General features: G+C 42.9%; 1 protein-coding gene across 1 annotated transcript in view; it reads left to right on the plus strand.

Moving 5' to 3' along the window:
• Positions 1–15,218: 15,218 nt before the first annotated feature.
• LOC146960933 (uncharacterized) overlaps positions 15,219–20,871 on the plus strand; it is a 39,252-nt gene continuing 33,599 nt past the window's right edge. The window contains exons 1-3 of the mRNA XM_085771927.1: positions 15,219–15,734; positions 17,217–17,357; positions 20,336–20,491. Of these exons, the coding sequence (XP_085628053.1) occupies positions 15,219–15,734; positions 17,217–17,357; positions 20,336–20,491 (813 nt within the window). The remainder of the gene's footprint in view (positions 15,735–17,216; positions 17,358–20,335; positions 20,492–20,871) is intronic.

A 20,871-nucleotide genomic window follows, 5' to 3' on the forward strand; every position in this document is an offset into this window, starting at 1 on the left:
CTGCAGGTCGTGTGGTTATCCAGAGGCGAGCAGAGGGAAGCAGGTTCCCCCTGATGAGGTTGGTCAGCAGCACGTTGACTGAGGTGGACTCTGTCACATCAGTCAGGATCTCAGTGTTGTGGAAGTCCAGAGGAAGTCGACACTCGTCCAGACCGTCAAAGATGAAGACGACCTGGAACTGATCAAACCTGCAGATTCCTGCTTCTTTGGTTTCAGAGAAGAAGAGATGAACAAGTCCCACCAAGCTGAACTTTTTCTCTTTCAGCACATTCAGCTGTCTGAAGGTGAAGGGAAATGTGAAGTGTATGTCCTGGTTGGCTTTGTCTTCAGCCCAGTCCAGAGTGAACTTCTGTGTTAAGACTGTTTTCCCAATGCTAGCCACTCCCTTTGTCATCACTCTTCTGATTGGTCGGTCTCTTCCAGGTAGGGCTTTAAAGATGTCTTCTTGTCTGATGGTTGTTTCTGGTCTGTCTGGTTTCCTGGACACTGTTTCAATCTGTCTGACCTCATGTTCATCATTGACCCCTCCAGCCCCTCCCTCTGTGATGTAGAGCTCTGTGTAGATCTGGTTCAGAAGGGTTTGGTGTCCGGCTTTAGCGATGCCCTCAAACACACACTGGAACTTCTCCTTCAGGTTGGATTTGAGTTTACATTGGCAGCCAGTGAGAATCTCTGTAAGAATAAAGGCCCAATGACATCAATGAAAAGTTATTATTGTAGTTATTGCATAGAAAACATGAATCATGGAAACACCTTCTCTGTTCTGTGTTCATTTAGAAAGTTTTATAAAAGACGCATTTCAAAGAGATCAATTCCTCTCCATGTTTAGCATCATTGTGAACCTCTCCCACATATTTTCATGTATTGTTTTGCTTCTTAACACGTTTCTCGATTCTGTTTTGACTCTGTATATGTTTAGATTCTTATCCATCATGCATTACCATCCAAAAGGCCTCTGACCGGTCCCAAATTTATTCCGCAGCAAAACAATGACCCAAAATTTACCGCCAGTGTCAAAAATAATCATTTCAATGAACAAGAACAGTGAGTCCTGCAACAGATGCTACAGCCCCACCACAGAGTCCTGATCTCACATTAGTCAGTCTCTGATTACATGAAGAGACAGAAGACACTGACACAGCCGCAATCCACAGAAGAACTGTGGCAAGTTCTCCAAGATGCTTCAACAACCTGCCAGGAGAGGAACTGCAGCGTTGACACTTCACTGTTGACCTCATGTTTCAGCCTTGGAGGTCAAAGTTTGATTGGAGCTCAGTGAGGCTGTAACCCCTTGGTCGCACTGCACGCGGAAGCTGCGCGCGGCTTCTCGGGCGCTTGGGTGGTTGCACTGGGAGCGTATTCTCCTCCTCTCTCCGCGCCCTTCAGACATCGACTCGGTTTTCCACACACACATGTAATTTTAAACATGTGTGTGTGTGTGTCTGGTGTGCAGACGCAACTGACAAATATTTAGGCTATAGACGGACAAGCAACAACTTAATTAATCATCATTTTATTTATTTTATTTTGAAAATTGACCGGATTCTCTCGCCTTTTCTGTGCCCGACTTCCTGTCTGGTACGATCTGGTCTATCCAGCCTGACAGACGGCGCTCGCGGCTCGCATGAAAAATAGAACTGAACCGATCTGAAGCGCTGCAGGTGCGTGCACTGCGCTCCACAGCGTGAGATGTGCGACCAGGCAGACTGGTTAACATGTGCGCCTATCTGAAACTGCCTCCGCTCCAGGGCGCTGCGCTTCGGTTCCGCGTCCAGTGCGACCAGGCTGTAAGACTGCCACTACCCACATGTGACATTTAAGATTCCCTACAGAAACTCCCCACTCTGCTGACAAGACCAAAGAAGCTCTTTGGATGATGAAACTGTCCTCATCCACCTGGTTTCGATTGACCACTCTACAACGTCCTTATAACTTCACATTTTTGATCAAACTTACGTTTGGGTTCTGAGATGGGCTGTGTGAAATTTCTCAATAGATCATTCTGATTAATCTTCTCCAGGACTGTTTTGGTGACTTTCACAGTGTTTATACAGTAGGTCTGGACCAGTAAATCCACTGTGTCTTCTCTGTTTGCTTTCTCCAGTCGACTTTTTGGGATTGATGGGAGGTCTTCTAGGACTCCTCTCTGCCACAGGTGCCACCTGAATGTATAAAAATCATCATCTCCCAAATCCTCCAAAGTCTTCAAAAGGATCTCTGGGAGTGTCTCCGTATTTTCCCTGAAAGAGGAATGACAAACAGTTTGAAACTGGGTTTACACTGTATGACTGATTTCTGACTTACTATATGACTGTTTTTGGATTAATTTCAAATTTCTGTATTTATCGATCGTGCGCCCATTTTTGCAGTTTACAGGGGTAAGGGGAAGAGATGAACCCCTCCCAAAAGGCAAACAGATGGTCAGATGGATTCAAACCAGTCTGAATCTCTGGTCGCCTCTCATAATGGTATCACACAGATATTTAGCTGCTGTTTACAGTCCTTTTAAAATGGATGAACCATATTGGCCACATTTTCTTTGTCCATTTAAACCTGAAACTCTTTTTTGAACAGCACAAATGGCCAAGGCTTTTAGTGTGCATTCTCTCAAACAGTCATGAAGTTCTGGGCCAGGTTTATTTCTAACATATTGTCACAACACAGTGATGGTGTTCTTGTTTTTGTCTTGTGACTTCCTGTTTTATTTTGAAATCTAACTGCCCTCTCGTTTCAGGTCACTTGCCCTTCCCTTGTGTGTCACCAGTCTGCCTGCCTTGATTTCTAATTGTCTCCACCTGTTCCCCATTACCTGTGTGTCTATATAGGTTCTGTGTCTCCCTTTGTTTTGTGCCAGAGTGTTTCGTCCTTCGTTCACCCCAGCCCATAGTCCATAGTTTATTGAGCTTCCTTGTCCAATTGCCTGTTTGCCTTTTTGCCTCATCGTGAGTGTTTTTTGTTTCCCTCCTTTGGAGTGGTTTTTTGTTGTTAAAATAAAACTGGCTTCTGCCTTTTGCCACTCTGCACCTGAAAACCTCCTTCCAGCCCAGACCTGACACATATACTGTGAGTAAATAGAAACATTTCTAAAATGACAGTGTGTATGATCAGGGCCGGCTCTAGCCATTTTGGTGCCCTAGGCGAGATTACTCTCAGGCGCCCCCCCCAACAATGATAACGATAACATAGCAGTGTATCTCTATGTCCCCTCTGACCCTGAGATACACAATTTGCACAACAATCAGTAAAATTGCATTGAGTAAATCCTGGGTGAAGACATGAAAAAATTTGTCTCTTCACAATCATGAGAACAAACTGTTGTGGTGCTTGAAATGGCTATACGAAAGTCTGGGCTTCACAAAAGCAGTGGAATATACTGTATGATATAAGGCGATAAGTGTAGAAAAAAAAATTGTGAAATTGCTTTTTGAGCATAAATGTCAGGCCTAACTGTCATTCTCACCAAATGTCTCAAATGTGGGATAACAGAAGCTAAATATTGACTTCACATTACATTTCAAACTTCATGAGATGTGTGTAGCCCGAAATGAGAAATTGTCTCCAAATATCAACTAAATAGACAAAAAAAAACACAAAATGTACAATATTTAGCCTATATAATGTACCCTATATATGTGTTGTCATTGTGGTACTGTTTGAGAGGTAAAAAAAGAAAAAAAAACTAGTTTGATAGCTCAGCAGGTCTGAATACAGAGCTGGAGCTGATCTGGAGCTGTGGCCCATTGGCCCTGCTGTCTGAGCAGGCTGAAATCTCAACTCTCTCTTCTTTTTTCATAATCTTCCTCATCAAATTAGTCAGAACGTTCAACCTCTGAAGCACCGTCATCATCCTCACTGCTTCTCTCTCTCTCTCTCTCTCTCTCTCTCTCTCTCTCTCTCTCTCTCTCTCTCTCTCTCTCTCTCTCTCTCTCTCTCTCTCTCTCTCTCTCTCTCTCTCTCTCCCCCTCTGAACGACTCTGCTGTTTCGAAGCGCTTCACAGTTGTTTTGATTGACAGGTCGTCAAGGGCGTGCGGCCGTGCGTATTTGAAAGAGGAGAGCCTCCCAATCACAGTAGTTGAACCGCATTTCTACTGCGTAAATGACCAAAATATGAAAAAAAAAAAAACATATCGAGACGGTCGCGCAAACGCACCGGCATTTGTGCCACACATCTAATTAAAAATGTGGCGTTTCTAACAAGAAAACGGCTTGAGAGCATTTCGGCTGCAGACAGGTATCTGCTGTGTGTGTGACTATACACAATTTAGGAACATTTTTGTCATTGTTTATTTATTTGTTTTGGGGTTTTTTTTCTACATAGAAAACACTAAGTGAGGGGGCGCCAGCGGACATAAATCAATATTATTATCTTTGTTTCTTTTTGTTTCCCCCTTGACTGGCGGTGCCCCTCCAACAGTTGGCGCTCTAGGCGACCGCCTATATCGCCTATGCCTAGAGCCGGCCCTGTGTATGATGATCTTAAAGCTGAAACTGGTTCACTTGTTCCAGTGAACATTCGATCAGCAGAACTTTAACCACAGACAGAGTTACTGACCTTTACTCTGCACTGTTAAATTCTACCTGGGGGAAAAAAAAAAAAAAAATTCTACCTGATGGTCATCTCAGGGCTTTAATCACAACAGGAATTGAGATTTTTCTATGAACAACTCTCTTATCAATGATGTTCCTAACAACAATAATATTTTGAGCACAAGATCATTTGTTATTGTACTTAACATTTATATATATATTTACCATTCAGGATAATTAACTGTATATTTCTATAATGACATAAAGCCTCTCCACTCAGTTCTTCTGATCTTGTTGTGAGACTGAAACAATGGCTTGTTGATTTAAATGAGTTATTCACTGTTATTAGTACTAATAATAATAGTAAAACAATAAAGCACTACACTGTCACATTAAAAACTGACACAGACGGTGTGGTGGTGAACCGAAGTCAGACTCAGGAAATGATGATTGAGAAGAACGATTATGTTTTTATTATCGGCCGTCACACATTTAATTTCAACCCGTATGCGTTAGATCCATGTTGCCACAGTGATTTAATTCAACAGCGCCCTTATTTTGCATCGGACTGGTGTTTCAGAAACATCTTCTTAGAATCTAACTTAAATTCAAAATCAAAATTCCTTCTCTATATTTTATCACCACTGTCTCTCTGTCATATTGTCCACTCCCAGAGCGCAGGAGGAGAGGACGGCGCGGCTGCATGGGATAAATACATGGTGTAAATAACTATAGCCTACACTCACAGAAATGAATCATGGTAGAGTTTATATTTAAGCATATAGTACATCTATTAGATTTTATTTAAATTAAATATTTTTTAAATTTATGTAGGCTATTGAAATTAATTATAATCTGTATAATTCTGTAAATTCTAAAATATATTAAATGTAATTACTTAAAGCAGATAACAGCGGCACGGCCGTTTCGGCTAATGCTGTGTTCAAGGCAGGCTTTTGAAACCGTAAGTTACAGCTTCAAGTCACAACTACGACTTGGTAGCGTTCCAGGTAACCCGTAGCTCGTGTTTTTACCGTCCTGTTGTCTGTGAAAGTTCCCTATAACGGCCACTCGTAACTTCCGACCCGTGAACTCGTACCAGATCGAACTGGTATGACTTCACAGGAAGGAAAAACACAAAGTACGAGTTTCCTTGAACGCACCATGAGTTAGCAGCCCCCGCCCTTGTCAGGCATCAATTGGTCCTCGTGCTACGTCACCACATTCACGCGCATCCCTTGGCTGCACACACAGCCCTTCATTCCGTTCTCTCCCCTCATTGGATAACACTTGTATCCCACAAGGAAAATTTTCTCCTCGGGTTACAGCAGAGCAGAGTGACGGAGAGACTCGTGTTTAGGCTGAAATACTTCATGTAAGTGATTGCTGACGGAAAATAGGACTATTTAGGACATTCCACTGATATCTGCTTTAATACATATTAACATGGTTTAAATAATCAAAGCTGTGAAACAAACAAGATTCTTTTATTTAAAATGTATGTGATTGGTTTGCATACAATTTAGGCTACCGGTTTAAGTGAAAACAGGAAGTGACATGACAGGAAATGACATCCTCATTTTCCACTGGACGCCATCTTCCTAGCTCAGGCTTAATGGTGAGTAATCCGAGTCATCCTTTGTCTTCTTACATCAATCTGTGTATTATTCGTACAGTTTTTATTGTATTACATTAATATCAATTCACTGATGATCAAATCTGCGTAGTTTGTGATGATTGTAAGCTATTTTATCTTGAGGCCTACTACCTCGTGTTCACTGGCACCTGCTAGCTAACGTTAGCTAGCAATTCACTAAACTCCGTGCTGTATGCGGAGCATGGATGTATTATTCATCCACGACGTAGAGTAGGAAAAATAATCAATGATTGGCGAATTAAAATGTATTTCATTCAAAGCTTTTCGGGTATCTCAAATGGCATGGACACACCGGACGTGGAAGCGAATAGCCGCGAAGCGCCGCCATTTTCCTTTCGGGGCACATGTTAACTAGGGATGCACGATAGTTATCGGTCTGATAATTATCGACCCAATATCAGGAAATTATGACGTCATTTCGATAAATCCGATATCATAACTTATCGGCCCGATAAGATTTATTATATATTTTTTGTCAGCACTGCGGTATGGGTTGTTTTTTTTTGTTTTTTTCCCAAGCGCTCTCACTAAGAGCGCTCTGCTCCACTCCTGCGGCCTGCAGTGAATGCTGCGTTCAGGTGTCCTCCCTATAATCGGATAAACAATTCTCTGACTGAAATCAGAATAGTCCAATAGTCCCTAATTTCGGAAAACAACTCGTCAACTCGGTCATAATTTTGGTAGTTGTCGACTTGACTTGACTTATCCCAATTACCCTTATTACACATAATAAATATGAACATAAAAAGGTCTGAAGAACGGCTCGCAAAACGGGAACAGGGAACTTCTGTCAACCAGGCGCGTAGGCAGGAGTGGGCCTGGCCGGGCCAGTGCCGCCCACACGAATCACTGGCCCGCCCGTCCACGTTTCATAAGAAGAAAAATTTTATTGATTAAATTAAATTAAATGCAGTTAATCGATCGTTTTCAATGGGAGTTGTTCTGTGAAATATAAACAAACAAAGCTGACAGACATGTAGCGGATCTCTGTTTAAAACGTTGGTGCAGCGCACTGAGCACACAAGGGAGAGAGGAGGTGAAAAGAGACAATGTTACCTGTTGTATAATACTGGACTCAGCCATGTAGCACCATCGCTAAAACACCGAGACCAGTGAGTAGGCTATAACGAGTCAAAAAGCTGCAGACACTGATAACTGATCACTGCCTGAAGAGTTTGAATAGCCTCTAACTTCATGAACGCAGCTCAAACAGACCCGGTGCTTCAGCATGGTGACGCTTTGATAAATACAGCGGATCTGCGCTGCTTTACAGTAGCCTATCCTCTCGTATATTAGCCGGTCACTACCGGAGCTTAATTTTAAAAAAGCGCTCCTCGCGGTGGAGCGGAGTTTCCTCTAGCCTACTTGATCAGCTGACATGTGGTCAAGACGTAGCTACAGACCTGTCACAGTCAAAGGGGCATTTCATTTTTATAGGACTTCAACCTCGAAGCTGTCTGTCCTCAGACTGTCCTGACCTGTCCCTGAACACCACACAGGGACAACATGGAGCTGCCTGTGTGATTGGTTACTGAGTTTTATTGTTTACATAGGTACAGTTAAATACAGTTTATCATCATAGTGGCAGGAAAGATCATTTCATCTGTATGTATCAAATATTGTGTTGGTCTAGAGCAAGTTACAAAAAAAAAAGAAAAAAGTTGTGCAATAAAATGGTTAACAGTGATGTGTGCTAGATGAAATGCACTGTCCTGAGAAAAGATGGCCCATCCAATTTTGTACTGGCCCACCCAAAATTTTAATTCTGCCTACGCCACTGCTGTCAACACGTGAACGCAGCACAATGTGCTTACTAGGTTTGTAAACACAGAACATGGCGGCGCTAATGTGGGGCGGTAATAAAGAAGACAGCTCACTGGATATCTGTAATAAATGTTCCGAGGAAGCTCCTCGAGGAGGGAAAAATAGCGCGAGCAAACCCGGTCAGTCACCTGAAACATGACGTCGCTCCGATGGAGTTTTTAAAAGCTACGAGGACGCTGCTAACGACGCTAGCAACATAAAGCTAACTGTAAGAAGCCTCCGGGACACTTTTCATGTCCTGTCCGGAGTGTCCAGGTTTTTTTATGCATTTATGAAATCATGAATATTCGTTGTTTTTCACGGGACCGCAGACCCTGACAGATTAAATTACCAGATGCGGTCAGCCATACTAGGGTTGAAGCGCGAACCTGGCCCGATTTAATTCTCGGTACCGGCCTATTGAGAAGTTAAATGTAGGAGCTCAGAGGAACAGACAAGGAGCTCACTGCGCGCCACACACACACACTGACAGTTAAAGCAGAAGTAAGTGATATATTTGTGTTAATATAAGTCTTAAATAGTTATATCTTCCGAGAGCAATCACTTCTATAGAGTGTTTGGACTGAAACACGGGTCTCTCAGTCCCTCTGCTCTGCTCTGAGCCGAAGAGAAAACATTTATCGTATCCTACAGTTTTTATCCAATGAGGAGAGAGAACGGCATGCAGGGCTGTGTGTGCAGCCAAGGAACGCCGTGAATGTGGTGACGTAGCGACGAGGACTGTTATGGTGCGTTCAAGGAAACTCGTATTTTTCCGACCGTGAAGTGGTACCAGTTCGATCTGGTACGAGTTCACGGGTCAGAAGTTACGAGTGGCCGTTATAGTGACTTTCACAGGTAAAACAGGTCGGAAAAACACGAGTGGGTTGCCTGGAACGCTACAAAGTTGTAAGTTGTGACTTGAAGCTGTAATTTACGATTTCAAAAGCCTGCCTGGAACGCAGCATTAGCGAAAACGACCGGACCACTTACTTCTGCTTTAATGAGATTTTAAAATTGTTTAAGGTATCAAAGCTAAAAGTCAATAGGATAAATTCATTGATAACAGAAAATACATAAATAAATAGTGCTGTAGATTATACATGCACTTTGAAAACTGATGTTTTTGTAGCCATGTGTAACTTGTTTTTGTGACATAATGTAACTGACTTATTCTTCTTTGTATTCATTCACAGGTGCTGTGTTAATGTGGCCATGCAGATTATGTGACAGTATATTATCTTCAAGGTATGAGTTAATAAAACACTTCAGGCTAAGACATTTCCACCATGCCCGCACATGCAGATATCCCTATATGTAGAGTGTCCTTGCACATTCACAACCTGGAAGAACCTTTTGACTCACATATATCGAGAACACAAAAAGCTAGAAACAGCAGTTGCTCAGTCAACTACATTCAAATGTCAGACGTGTCGGTGTGAAGAACTTTCAACTGAGAAAGATTACTTTTGTCATACTTATCAACATCTTAGACAGTATGAAACTGTAACTTGTATGTTTGAGGGATGTGCATTTCAGACAAATATATATGTACTTTTAAGTCACATAAAAATCGTAAACATAATCCCCACAGTCTATCAGATTTTAGGGCAGGTGTAATTAAGGTCACTGTTCAGTCTGCTAGTCCTGATGATGGGCCCACATCCTCTGCAAACATAGATGATAGTCAGTCAGATGCAGATAGTGATATTGATAATTTAGAGGACCTTCCTGAAGTTGTAGAAAAAAAACTTGCCTCCGTTCTATTGAAATTAGAAAACGTTTTTCACGTTCCATCTGTAGCAGTAGATAACTTGGTGGACGAGCTACACTACTTGCTAAGTACAGTGTCTGTGCCGATAACTTGTAGCAGGCTTTCAGATTTTTTCAAAAACAAAGACATTGCGGTTGATGGTGTTGTTGTTAATGAATTAGCTGATTTACTGTGTAAATCTAATCCTTTAATTAATGCACTGGGGAAAGGTGGTGCACTTTCTACAGCGTATAAGAGAAAAGAATACTATATGACTGTTTTTGGATTAATTTCAAATTTCTGTATTTATCGATCGTGCGCCCATTTTTGCAGTTTACAGGGGTAAGGGGAAGAGATGAACCCCTCCCAAAAGGCAAACAGATGGTCAGATGGATTCAAACCAGTCTGAATCTCTGGTCGCCTCTCATAATGGTATCACACAGCTGAGGCAGAGCCACCAGCTGATTCCCCTGAACTCAGTAATTTCCCTCTTTGAGCCTGTGTGAACCCGTTGTGAACACTACAGAACTTCATTGCGTTGTAAAAGAAATAGAAAACAGGGAGATGTAATGTTACACTATAAAGTTCTGTAGCTAGTTGTCTGTAATTATATTTAGCTGCTGTTTACAGTCCTTTTAAAATGGATGAACCATATTGGCCACATTTTCTTTGTCCATTTAAACCTGAAACTCTTTTTTGAACAGCACAAATGGCCAAGGCTTTTAGTGTGCATTCTCTCAAACAGTCATGAAGTTCTGGGCCAGATTTATTTCTAACATATTGTCACAACACAGTGATGGTGTTCTTGTTTTTGTCTTGTGACTTCCTGTTTTATTTTGAAATCTAACTGCCCTCTCGTTTCAGGTCACTTGCCCTTCCCTTGTGTGTCACCAGTCTGCCTGCCTTGATTTCTAATTGTCTCCACCTGTTCCCCATTACCTGTGTGTCTATATAGGTTCTGTGTCTCCCTTTGTTTTGTGCCAGAGTGTTTCGTCCTTCGTTCACCCCAGCCCATAGTCCATAGTTTATTGAGCTTCCTTGTCCAATTGCCTGTTTGCCTTTTTGCCTCATCGTGAGTGTTTTTTGTTTCCCTCCTTTGGAGTGGTTTTTTGTTGTTAAAATAAAACTGGCTTCTGCCTTTTGCCACTCTGCACCTGAAAACCTCCTTCCAGCCCAGACCAGAAAATGTAACTTGTATGTTTGAGGGATGTGCATTTCAGACAAATATATATGTACTTTTAAGTCACATAAAAATCGTAAACATAATCCCCACAGTCTATCAGATTTTAGGGCAGGTGTAATTAAGGTCACTGTTCAGTCTGCTAGTCCTGATGATGGGCCCACATCCTCTGCAAACATAGATGATAGTCAGTCAGATGCAGATAGTGATATTGATAATTCAGAGGACCTTCCTGAAGTTGTAGAAAAAAAACTTGCCTCCGTTCTATTGAAATTAGAAAATGTTTTTCACGTTCCATCTGTAGCAGTAGATAACTTGGTGGACGAGCTACACTACTTGCTAAGTACAGTGTCTGTGCCGATAACTTGTAGCAGGCTTTCAGATTTTTTCAAAAACAAAGACATTGCGGTTGATGGTGTTGTTGCTAATGAATTAGCTGATTTACTGTGTAAATCTAATCCTTTAATTAATGCACTGGGGAAAGGTGGTGCACTTTCTACAGCGTATAAGAGAAAAGAATACTTAAAGGAATAGTTCACCCTAGAATGATATTTCGCTCATTATCTACTCACCCTCATGTTGACTAAGGGCTGGAAGAAGTTTCAGATTCCTCCGTGGCTTCTCTGAGTTACAGGGGGTCTCGGCATAGCAGTGCATGTCCATATAACGGTTGCAAAGGGACACCGGAGCTCTTCGTAAAAAAACACACACAAAAAAACATCCAAATACCTCCATGCTGCTCGTATGTAATGTCCGTCTTGTGCTGAAGCCCCAAATTGCGTAATTGTCCCGAAAAAAATTAAATAAGTCTATATTTTAAGCTTGTTTGTAGCGGAAGCTTCTCGAAGCTCCTCTTCCTGGTCCGTCCAAATCTCGCGTGATTCGCAGTAACCGCACTGACGCATACTGACGCCGGTGCAAATCACGCGAGATTTGGACGGACCAGGAAGAGGAGCTTCGAGAAGCTTCCGCTACAAACAAGCTTAAAGCGGAACTATGCAGGATTTGGGCTGTAATTATTGTGGCTCAGAGTCACTGTGATGGTTGAGTGACCTGTTATGAAGTGAATGGGGTCTAGGCCAATGCGCTCACCCCCCCCACTGGCTGAAAACCGCACTTGCAAGATCAGTCGTCCGTCTCGGTGTTACAAATCTCGTCAATGGATAGAAGTATCGCGAGAAACTGCCTTACGGCAGTACGAGATAAGAACGCATATGACGTCATGCATGTCACGAATCGTGATTGGTTTGAGTTCGGAAAGTCGGAGGAAACCATGGAAACATGAAATGTTTGTACTGAGGAAGTTCAGCTTGTGGCTAACGGGGAGCTAATGCTAACACAGATACACACACCATGGGTCTTTTATAAGATAATGTAATACATCATGACACACACACACACACCTTCGCGTTTTGGAACCTTTATTCATGTGTGTGTATGTCTGTGTCTTTGTGTCTGTGTGTGGCCCTATTAGCGTTAGCTCTGTGCTAGCGTTAGCTCCGTGTTAGCATTAGCTCCGTTAGCTTCGTGTTAGCATTAGCTCGGTGTTAGCAGGGCTTAGCAAACAGCAGTAAACACAAGCACGTGTAGGGGGCGGAGGTGGTGGCGGCGAGTTTTTTTTTTTTTTTTACGACAGTGACATGTGCCTACCAGAACTGTGGGGGAGCTCCGGAGAGGGAAAAAAAGAGAAACCAACGAAGGAGCGAGCTATTTCCGGCCGACTTGCAAAGTTCTGCTTTAAAATATAGACTTATTTAATTTTTTTCGGGACAATTACGCAATTTGGGGCTTCAGCACAAGACGGACATTACATACGAGCAGCATGGAGGTATTTGGATGTTTTTTTGTGTGTGTTTTTTTACGAAGAGCTCCGGTGTCCCTTTGCAACCGTTATATGGACATGCACTGCTATGCCGAGACCCCCTGTAACTCAGAGAAGCCACGGAGGAATCTGAAACTTCTTCCAGCCCTTAGTCAACATGAGGGTGAGTAGATAATGAGCGAAATATCATTCTAGGGTGAACTATCCCTTTAAAAAAAGTGTTTAATGTCGTTGAACCTGTAGAATTTGTTCTAGATCAAAAAAGTTGCAGGTCCTTTCAATATATCCCAATCCTGCGATCGTTGCAGCAGATACTTGATTCTACTGAACTGTTGAATAGTGTTGTTGATACCCACAGAACACAGAGCAGTAACACTGACCAGCCTGAAAACCAGCAGTATCGCTCCATAAGAGATGGTCTGTACTTTAAGGAAAACCCGTTCCTCTCAAGTGATGATTTAAAACTTTGTTTAACCTTATACATTGATGACTTCGAATTGTGTAATCCTTTGGGCACGTCACGGAAGAAGCACAAGTTGTGTAGTGTATATTGGATTCTGAATAACTTGCCACCAGGCTCTCACTCAGCACTCACCTCAATTTATTTGGCAGTTTTGTGTAAGAGTGACGATGTAAAGGCATATGGATATGGAAAAATATTGGAGCCACTTTTACATGATCTTGTTACACTAGAAGAGCATGGTGTGTTCATTCCAAAGCTTGTAACTTTTGTCAAAGGAACAGTGCATAGTGTAACTGCTGATCATTTGGGCGCCCACAGTTTGGCTGGTTTTATAGAGAGCTTTTCTGGGCAATATATTTGCCGATTTTGTACTGCTCAGAAAGTAGAGATACAGTCAAAGGATGTTCATTCAGGTGCTTTTTGTCTACGAACCAAAGAAATACATGACGCACATCTGAAGATTGCACAGGATACTCAAACGAGTTGCTTTGGAGTGAAGAGAGCTTGCCCTTTAACTAAACATCTTAAACATTTTCACGTCAGCACAGGCTACCCCCCAGATATAGTACACAATTTGTTTGAGGGCATTGTCCCATTTGAACTAGCACTGTGTTTGAGCATTCTGATCTCCAAGAAGTTTTTCAGTTTGGATTATCTTAACACACGTATACTCAAATTTCCTTATAAGTGGAGTGACAAAAAAAATCGGCCTCACATCATGCCACTTACCTATTCCAGAAGGAAAACGATAGGTGGCAACTCCCATGAGAATTGGTGCCTAATACGTTTCCTTCCATTTCTCATAGGCGACCTTATACCAGAGGGTGAGCTGGCTTGGCAAGTGATACTAGACCTGAAGGAAATCGTAGAGTTGGTTGTGGCACCTGTTCACACGCAAGAGACCATCGCATACCTTGATGTCAAAGTGTCTGAGCACAGACACAGGTTGCTTGAGCTTATCCCAGGTGAGACGCTGAAACCTAAACACCATTATATCGAGCATTACTCACATTTGATCAGGTGCTTTGGGCCTCTTGTGGGTGTATGGACTATACGGTTTGAGGCCAAACACAGTTTTTTTAAACAAGTAGCTCGACACACAAATAATTTCAGGAATATTGCACTCACTCTCGCAAACAAACACCAGCAATTGATCAGTTATCACTTGCATTCATCCATTCTCAGTGCATCAAATGTGGAAGTTACAAATGTCTCCATAGTCCCAGTTGATGTTTTGAATGAGGAGGTTGTATTGGCTCTCAGACAAAAGTATCCAGACATCAGTCAAGTGAATCTCACAAAGAATGTCACCACTAAAGGGATCAACTACAGAAATGGGATGTTTTTGGCATGTGGGTCAACAGCTGGAATGCCTGAATTTGCAGAGATCATACAAATATGTATAGTGAGAGATGAGTTGAGCTTCATAGTCTGTTTATACTTTGCTTGGTATCAGGACCATTTTAGGGCCTTTCAGTTGACGTTGTCACCAGGAAGAGAGGTTGCCCTTGTTCAGCTTGAAGAGCTGACAGATTACTGTCCACTTGTGGCCTAAACAGTCGGATCCAGACGTATGGTGACCCTGAAGAGACACATCGTCATTACAGGTTTGATTTTGATAATTTACAGTGCCGTGTAAAATTCTTCAGTAACAAATTTGGTTTTAGTCCACCACATAAACATACCTCTCTGTACTCATGTCTGCTCTCTACTGACCTTCTCACTCTCCTAGTCTCCGCTCTCTTCTGACCACCTCACTCTCCTAGTCTCCGCTCTCTTCTGACCACCTCACTCTCCTAGTCTCCGCTCTCTACTGACCACCTACTTTCCTAGTCTCCTCTAGCCTCCTTTCTACTAACTTCCTTTGTTACCCTCCTCGCTGTCCTAGCCTCATCAGATCTAGGCAATGACTGTGTCCTGACCATGTACTCTGCCTGAGTGATTGAACATTTGAATAACAAGACTAATGTCTACTCTGTATTTCTGTATCCACCTTAGATTAGCAAAGCAGGATGGCAGCACGAGTAACCTTCAGAGTCCTCTTTGGAGGTGAAGAGGATGCAAGAAAACTCACCATTGAATCCGGAATACCAAGAACTGTGGAGGACTTGGCTCTTGAAATCAAGACTTCCTTTGAAGTGACTGAGCAGTTCAGACTTCAGTACAAAGACAAAGACATGGATAATCAGTTCATGAATCTCTTGTCGACATCAGAACTTGAAGATAAAGGGACTTTGAAAGTGGTGTACATGCTTCGTGAGACAACCAGGTCCGCTCCACTCACGGAAGATGCCTGCTGCACAATCCCAGGCACTCCTTCCAAAGCCAGCTCTTCATCACAAGAACCAAGTGATTTAGACTCCTACTCCAGCAATGATACCATCATCTTGTCATCGCCTGAGACCCGATCCTGCTCCTGGCCTAAACCCTTTGTCGTGCCCCGCTTCTCATCCTGTGCTGAGATTATGCTCCAGAAAGGAAATGATGAGTTCAAGGAACACGGAACTGTCCTGTGTCCTACGCCAAAAGTACGCTCAGATATCCTTGAAGGCCTAGCTGAGGAAATAATAAAGTACACGGCGTACCCAAGGCATGAGCATTTAGAGGAAGTGGAAAAGACTCTGATAGAGTCACATCCATGTTTACTGGAAAAAGTAACACGAACTGGATACTGTGGCTGGAAGCATTACTTGAAGATAAAAATGATGAACTTCCGCACCAAGCTGAGGTTTGTGTTTTATTTAATGGGTTCTTTATTTGTTTTTGTCCTAAGTACCAAGGCTTATGCTTTATATTTGTGCCAGCAGAGGGTGGAGCAAGATGTTAAATGCCAGTCCGACGGATTAGAAGTCTTGCATTTAAGGTCTTGTGCCACTTTGCGCCAGCATAAATGTATGAAAGACATGGCGCTAAGGACAAAACTAAAATGGAGCCCATTGTGTTTAAATTGTGAAGCAATTTGTGATCGTCAGTGAAAGGTGCTGAAAAAATATCATTGTTCTTCTCCTCAGCCGAGCTGGACACCCCGAGGTTGCCATCAACTCTCTGAAAAATAAGCGAAGTGGCCAGCAGACTCCAGCAGCCAACATCAAGAAGCCCAGAAAGGGAGATGTAAATTTCTGTCCGAACATCCCTAGTGGTGAAAGACAGTCTGGAGATGGAAAGGGTGGCCCTACTGACAGAGGTATAATGTGCAATACATTGTATCTTATCTTACCTATCCATGATTACACCATCTTCACGGCATGGCCAGTATGTACATAAGAGCTTTTCACCCGTCATGTTTTTTGCACTATACTTCTTGTCCAGCTCAGCTAAAGCAGCCCAACAGTTCATTTTGCACAGCACTGGACACTTTAGCTGTTTTGTGGTTACTTTGCACAGTTCATTTTTCTTTATCTATTACACTCAGTTTGTAAAATATTCTTACTCCCTAATCATATTGTTAAAGCAGAAGTAAGTGATATATTTGTGTTAATATAAGTCTTAAATAGTTATATCTTCCGACAGCAATCACTTACATAGAGTGTTCGGACCGAAACACGGGTCTGTCAGTCCCTCTGCTCTGCTCTGAGCCCAGGAGAAAACAGTACAGTTTTTATCCAATGAGGAGAGAGAACGGCATGCAGGGCTGTGTGTGCAGCCAAGGGACGCCGTGAATGTGGTGACGTAGGGACGAGGACTGTTATGGTGCGTTCAAGGAAACTCGTAACTCGTGTTTTTCCGAAGTTACGAGTGGCCGTTATAGTGACTTTCACAGGTAAAACAGGTCGGAAAAACACGAGTGGGTTGCCTGGAACGCTACAAAATCGTTGTGACTTGAAGCTGTAATTTACGGTTTCAAAAGTCTGCCTGGAACGCAGCATTAGCCAAAACGACCGGATCGCTTACATCTGCTTTAATATTTCTGTTTCCAATTGTAATGTGTACCATTGCTGAGAGTTTCTCATCATATCTCGTTATACAAGTATCTTTACTGTATATGACAATGAAGTTTCATTCCATTTCAGGTAAAAAAGAAGAAAAGGAATGAGGCCCTCATCAAGGATAAGATGCAGCATACATTCTCCCTCAGGAGACAGGAGGTTCTCCAGGAGCCAAAGATTCCAGAGTTTTTCAATAAATGGCCAGCACTCTTTGACGTCATTGAGGCAAGTGTGAATCTGAAGTTTAGTAACTTAATTCAATGTCAGACATTGTCACACGTGGTAATCAGTCTGCACTTAAATGGCGCTTTTGTGCACCCAACAGGGCTCGACAGTGCGACTGTTTTGCTCGCATTTGCGAGTTGATAATTTCCAGTGCGAATAGTAAATTACATTCAGTCGCATCAGTGCGACTTTGACAGAAACTGTAGTACATGCACCGTTTTGCATGCTGTTTAACTCATTGGCTGCCAGCCATTTTCAGAGCAGAGAGCCCCATACTGCCAGCCGTTTTAGAGCATTTTGAACGATCTTATAAGACCCACAGAATATTGTGTTCTATGACTATATAAACACCGAAACTACCAAGAGAAAGAGTAGACTCTCTTTGTTCAATAGGAAAAAAAAAGTTTGTTTCTACCTTTTTCCGTTCTTTAGTAAACAGCAGTAGAACTTAGGCTGGTTTCGCCAAAAACAGCAGTTTTGACCAAAATTCTGAGAAAACAAGCTTTTTGTGGAAAGAAACATGTCAAGCAGAACAGTGACTTTGACGTTGATATTTTTTGCTTTAGTGACACCTCACACATCTGAACAGTGTTCTCCTTCTATAAAACAACAAAAACAACACTGAGAAAGGACTTTTGATGGCAAAATAATAATTTATTTACAAATATCAGTAAAAATGCATTAACTTTTTTGTACGTTTGTAGCTGTCACATGACCTCTGCCCCATGGTCGACCACTGCTCGATCCACGACCTGTAAATTATAGAAATATATAGAATTACCATAAAAATACATCTCTTATAGATGTAGTCAAGTGTGATGTGGAGTTTTTTTTTTTCTAACCTTTCCGATCAAAGCGATCCGCCCTTCTCTAAGCAGTAAAAGTTAGCTCGCTAGCAAGTTAGTTTATTTTATTATTTTTACCATTGATGTATTATATTATTACCTTCATGTCTTTCTGGAGCGTGGGGACGAGTCTCTGCTGCTCCTGGTTGATCCGGACGGAATCGCTCGGGTCACGTCCACCGAGCCGTCAGTTGAGCTGGGCTCTGGTCTGTGGTGACGCACCGTCAGCTGCTGATTCTCACCACTCGGCCCGGCTTCATCGCCGGTGTCCAGCGTCGGTGTCTTTTTCAATGATCGCCGTCATTTTCTCACGATCGCGACCCTCTTCCTCTCTGAACTACCACGACACACACGGTACATAATGTGCCGACCATAGACTGTAAAAAGAATGGACGTAGCGTCCGTGACGTCACCCATTGGTTTTGGGGAGTCGTTTTTGTGACTCAAATATGGCGGCCTGAACAGCGCCATGTTGGATTGGCCGGCCGAGAACCCGCCCACTGGCCTCGAAGCAGCTGTCCACGGAGCTGCTCGGACCTGTCACTCAACGTTTCCGCGCCCTAATTGGTCAGAGTTTTAACCTTATAACAGTAAAACGGTAGAGTTAAAAAAAAATTCACCCCCCTCAGAGTGTGTGCGGGGGTAGAAACTATCGATTGAGACAAAAAAAACGTTCTGACACCAGGCTTTTAACATGTTTACTGAGGATGTAAAGTCGGCGATTTTAACATGGGGGTCTATGGGGAATGCTCCCTTCTGACACCAGCCCCCAGAGGAATCCGAGGGGATTGCAGTTTTTTGAACGCGGAAGTGAGCTTCACTTCTCAGACCGACAACTGCCCCCTTGGTGCCGACGTGCGGAACACATAGGCTCCGTGCATAAGTTTCTTTAGCATATCTCTTGTCATCTCGCTTCTTCTTCTCATAATCAATGCTGATCTCTCATCCAAAGAGGGCACTGCTGCCACCTACAGGACAGTTACACGTCTTCACACTAGTTTACAAGCCTGATATTGATGGACAAGCTCCGCCAGACCGTCCTCCAGCCCTTCCCGTTGAAAAACGCAATTGACGTCTATCGACGTCAATGGCAGTGGACGGTTGTAATTAGACTGACGTCTATAGACGTCAATGGCAGCCAATGAGTTAATATGAGCAATATTTTTTTCCCCCCTGCCTGTTTGGTGATTTTGGTTGCCACCTTGATTAAAGCTTGTGTACATCGGGGCCGTTCAGATGCAGTGTCTTTTCCGCACATTACTTTCAAGGTCATGCACGCCAAGGCGGCGCCGTAGCAGTGCACATTCGGTGCGATGCGCTTTTTTTTTTCGTGCACGTTCGACCTGCTTCTCCCTCCAGTACACGGTCTCGGGCTGTGTCTCTCCTCCTGTTCCACGGAGCTCTGCTCTGTTTGAAAGGTGAAGGAAGCAAGAAAAGGTGAAGAAGAAATATAGGTTTGCTGCTCATCAATACCCCCACCCCAGGGCCTTTGCCACCTTGGTCTCAAAACCCAGGGAAAATCAAATCAGACCTGTAATCAGATCTGATAGAGAGCTTCTCTAACCAATGCAGTCCTTCCATAACAGAGAGGTGACATGCGCATACACAGTGAAGACTGCAGCGCGAAACTAAAAACTAATATTGGTTGTAATAAATACTCTATTTTCTCACACACATTTGCATTGTTTGTCTTTCCTGATTTTTGTTAAGGCAAAGAGCCAGTTATAACATTAAAAATTAGCAGGGTTAGGATTAGGCTAAAGTACTTTATTTGTTTCAAAATTACATCTTTGCCAACATTGCTGAATTTCCATTGTGCTACTACAAAATGTTGTGTGCTACTAAATTTTTCAGCGTTTTTCCCAAGTGCTACTTAGAAAAAAGCTTAGCGTCAAGCCCTGCCCAAACCTAAGTGCTTTGCAATGGCATTCTCTTATTCACCCAGTTAACAATTCAATGGCGGCATCCAGCTGCTGTGCAGCGCTCTCGCCTTGCTCAAGGACACTTTGACATGTGGACAGTCAGAGCCGGGATTTGAACCACTAACCTTCGGTCTATGATTGACCCCTCTAACAACTGAGCAACAGCCACCCCTGTTTTAAGTCGGTGTCCTGTCTCTGTTGTCTTTTACAGATCAACTTGGAGTTTATGCGGCTGACAACTGTACCACTGACCTCAAAATTTTTGGGGGAACTAGACCGCCTGACCGGCGACCTGATCAGGGTTTTCAACACTAAAGGGGGAGCTGCAGGGAAGAAAATCGGACCCATGATGGCAAAGATGGAGAATGTAAGTATTTTTTTGGTCTAACCCAGGGTGGGTGAAACTGACCAGCATGGAATCATGTAATGTTTGTTTCAGAATCAAGACATCAACGTGAGGCGTGATTGCGTTTTGAGATGTCTCAACATCTACCTCTGTGAAGACCTGGACACATTGGTCAAAGAATACGTGGTAAGTGTGTCGTCTTTCTGTCCTTTATGCCAGATGTAAGTAATTTCCCTCTAGGTGTGCCTGATAACATGTAGTGTTCATGAGAATGTGATGGACATTAGGTCACATTGACCTTGACCACCAATAGTTCATCATTGAGTCCAATGGGTTGTTTGTTTTGAGTAAGAAATTCCCTCAAGGCAATGGTGGTAGTGCTGTCACTTGTAGGAAGTAAA

This window comes from Trachurus japonicus, unplaced genomic scaffold, assembly GCF_045865225.1.
Source record: "Trachurus japonicus isolate A0001 unplaced genomic scaffold, Traja_1.0 AP029824.1".
Classification (NCBI taxonomy): Eukaryota; Metazoa; Chordata; class Actinopteri; order Carangiformes; family Carangidae; genus Trachurus; species Trachurus japonicus.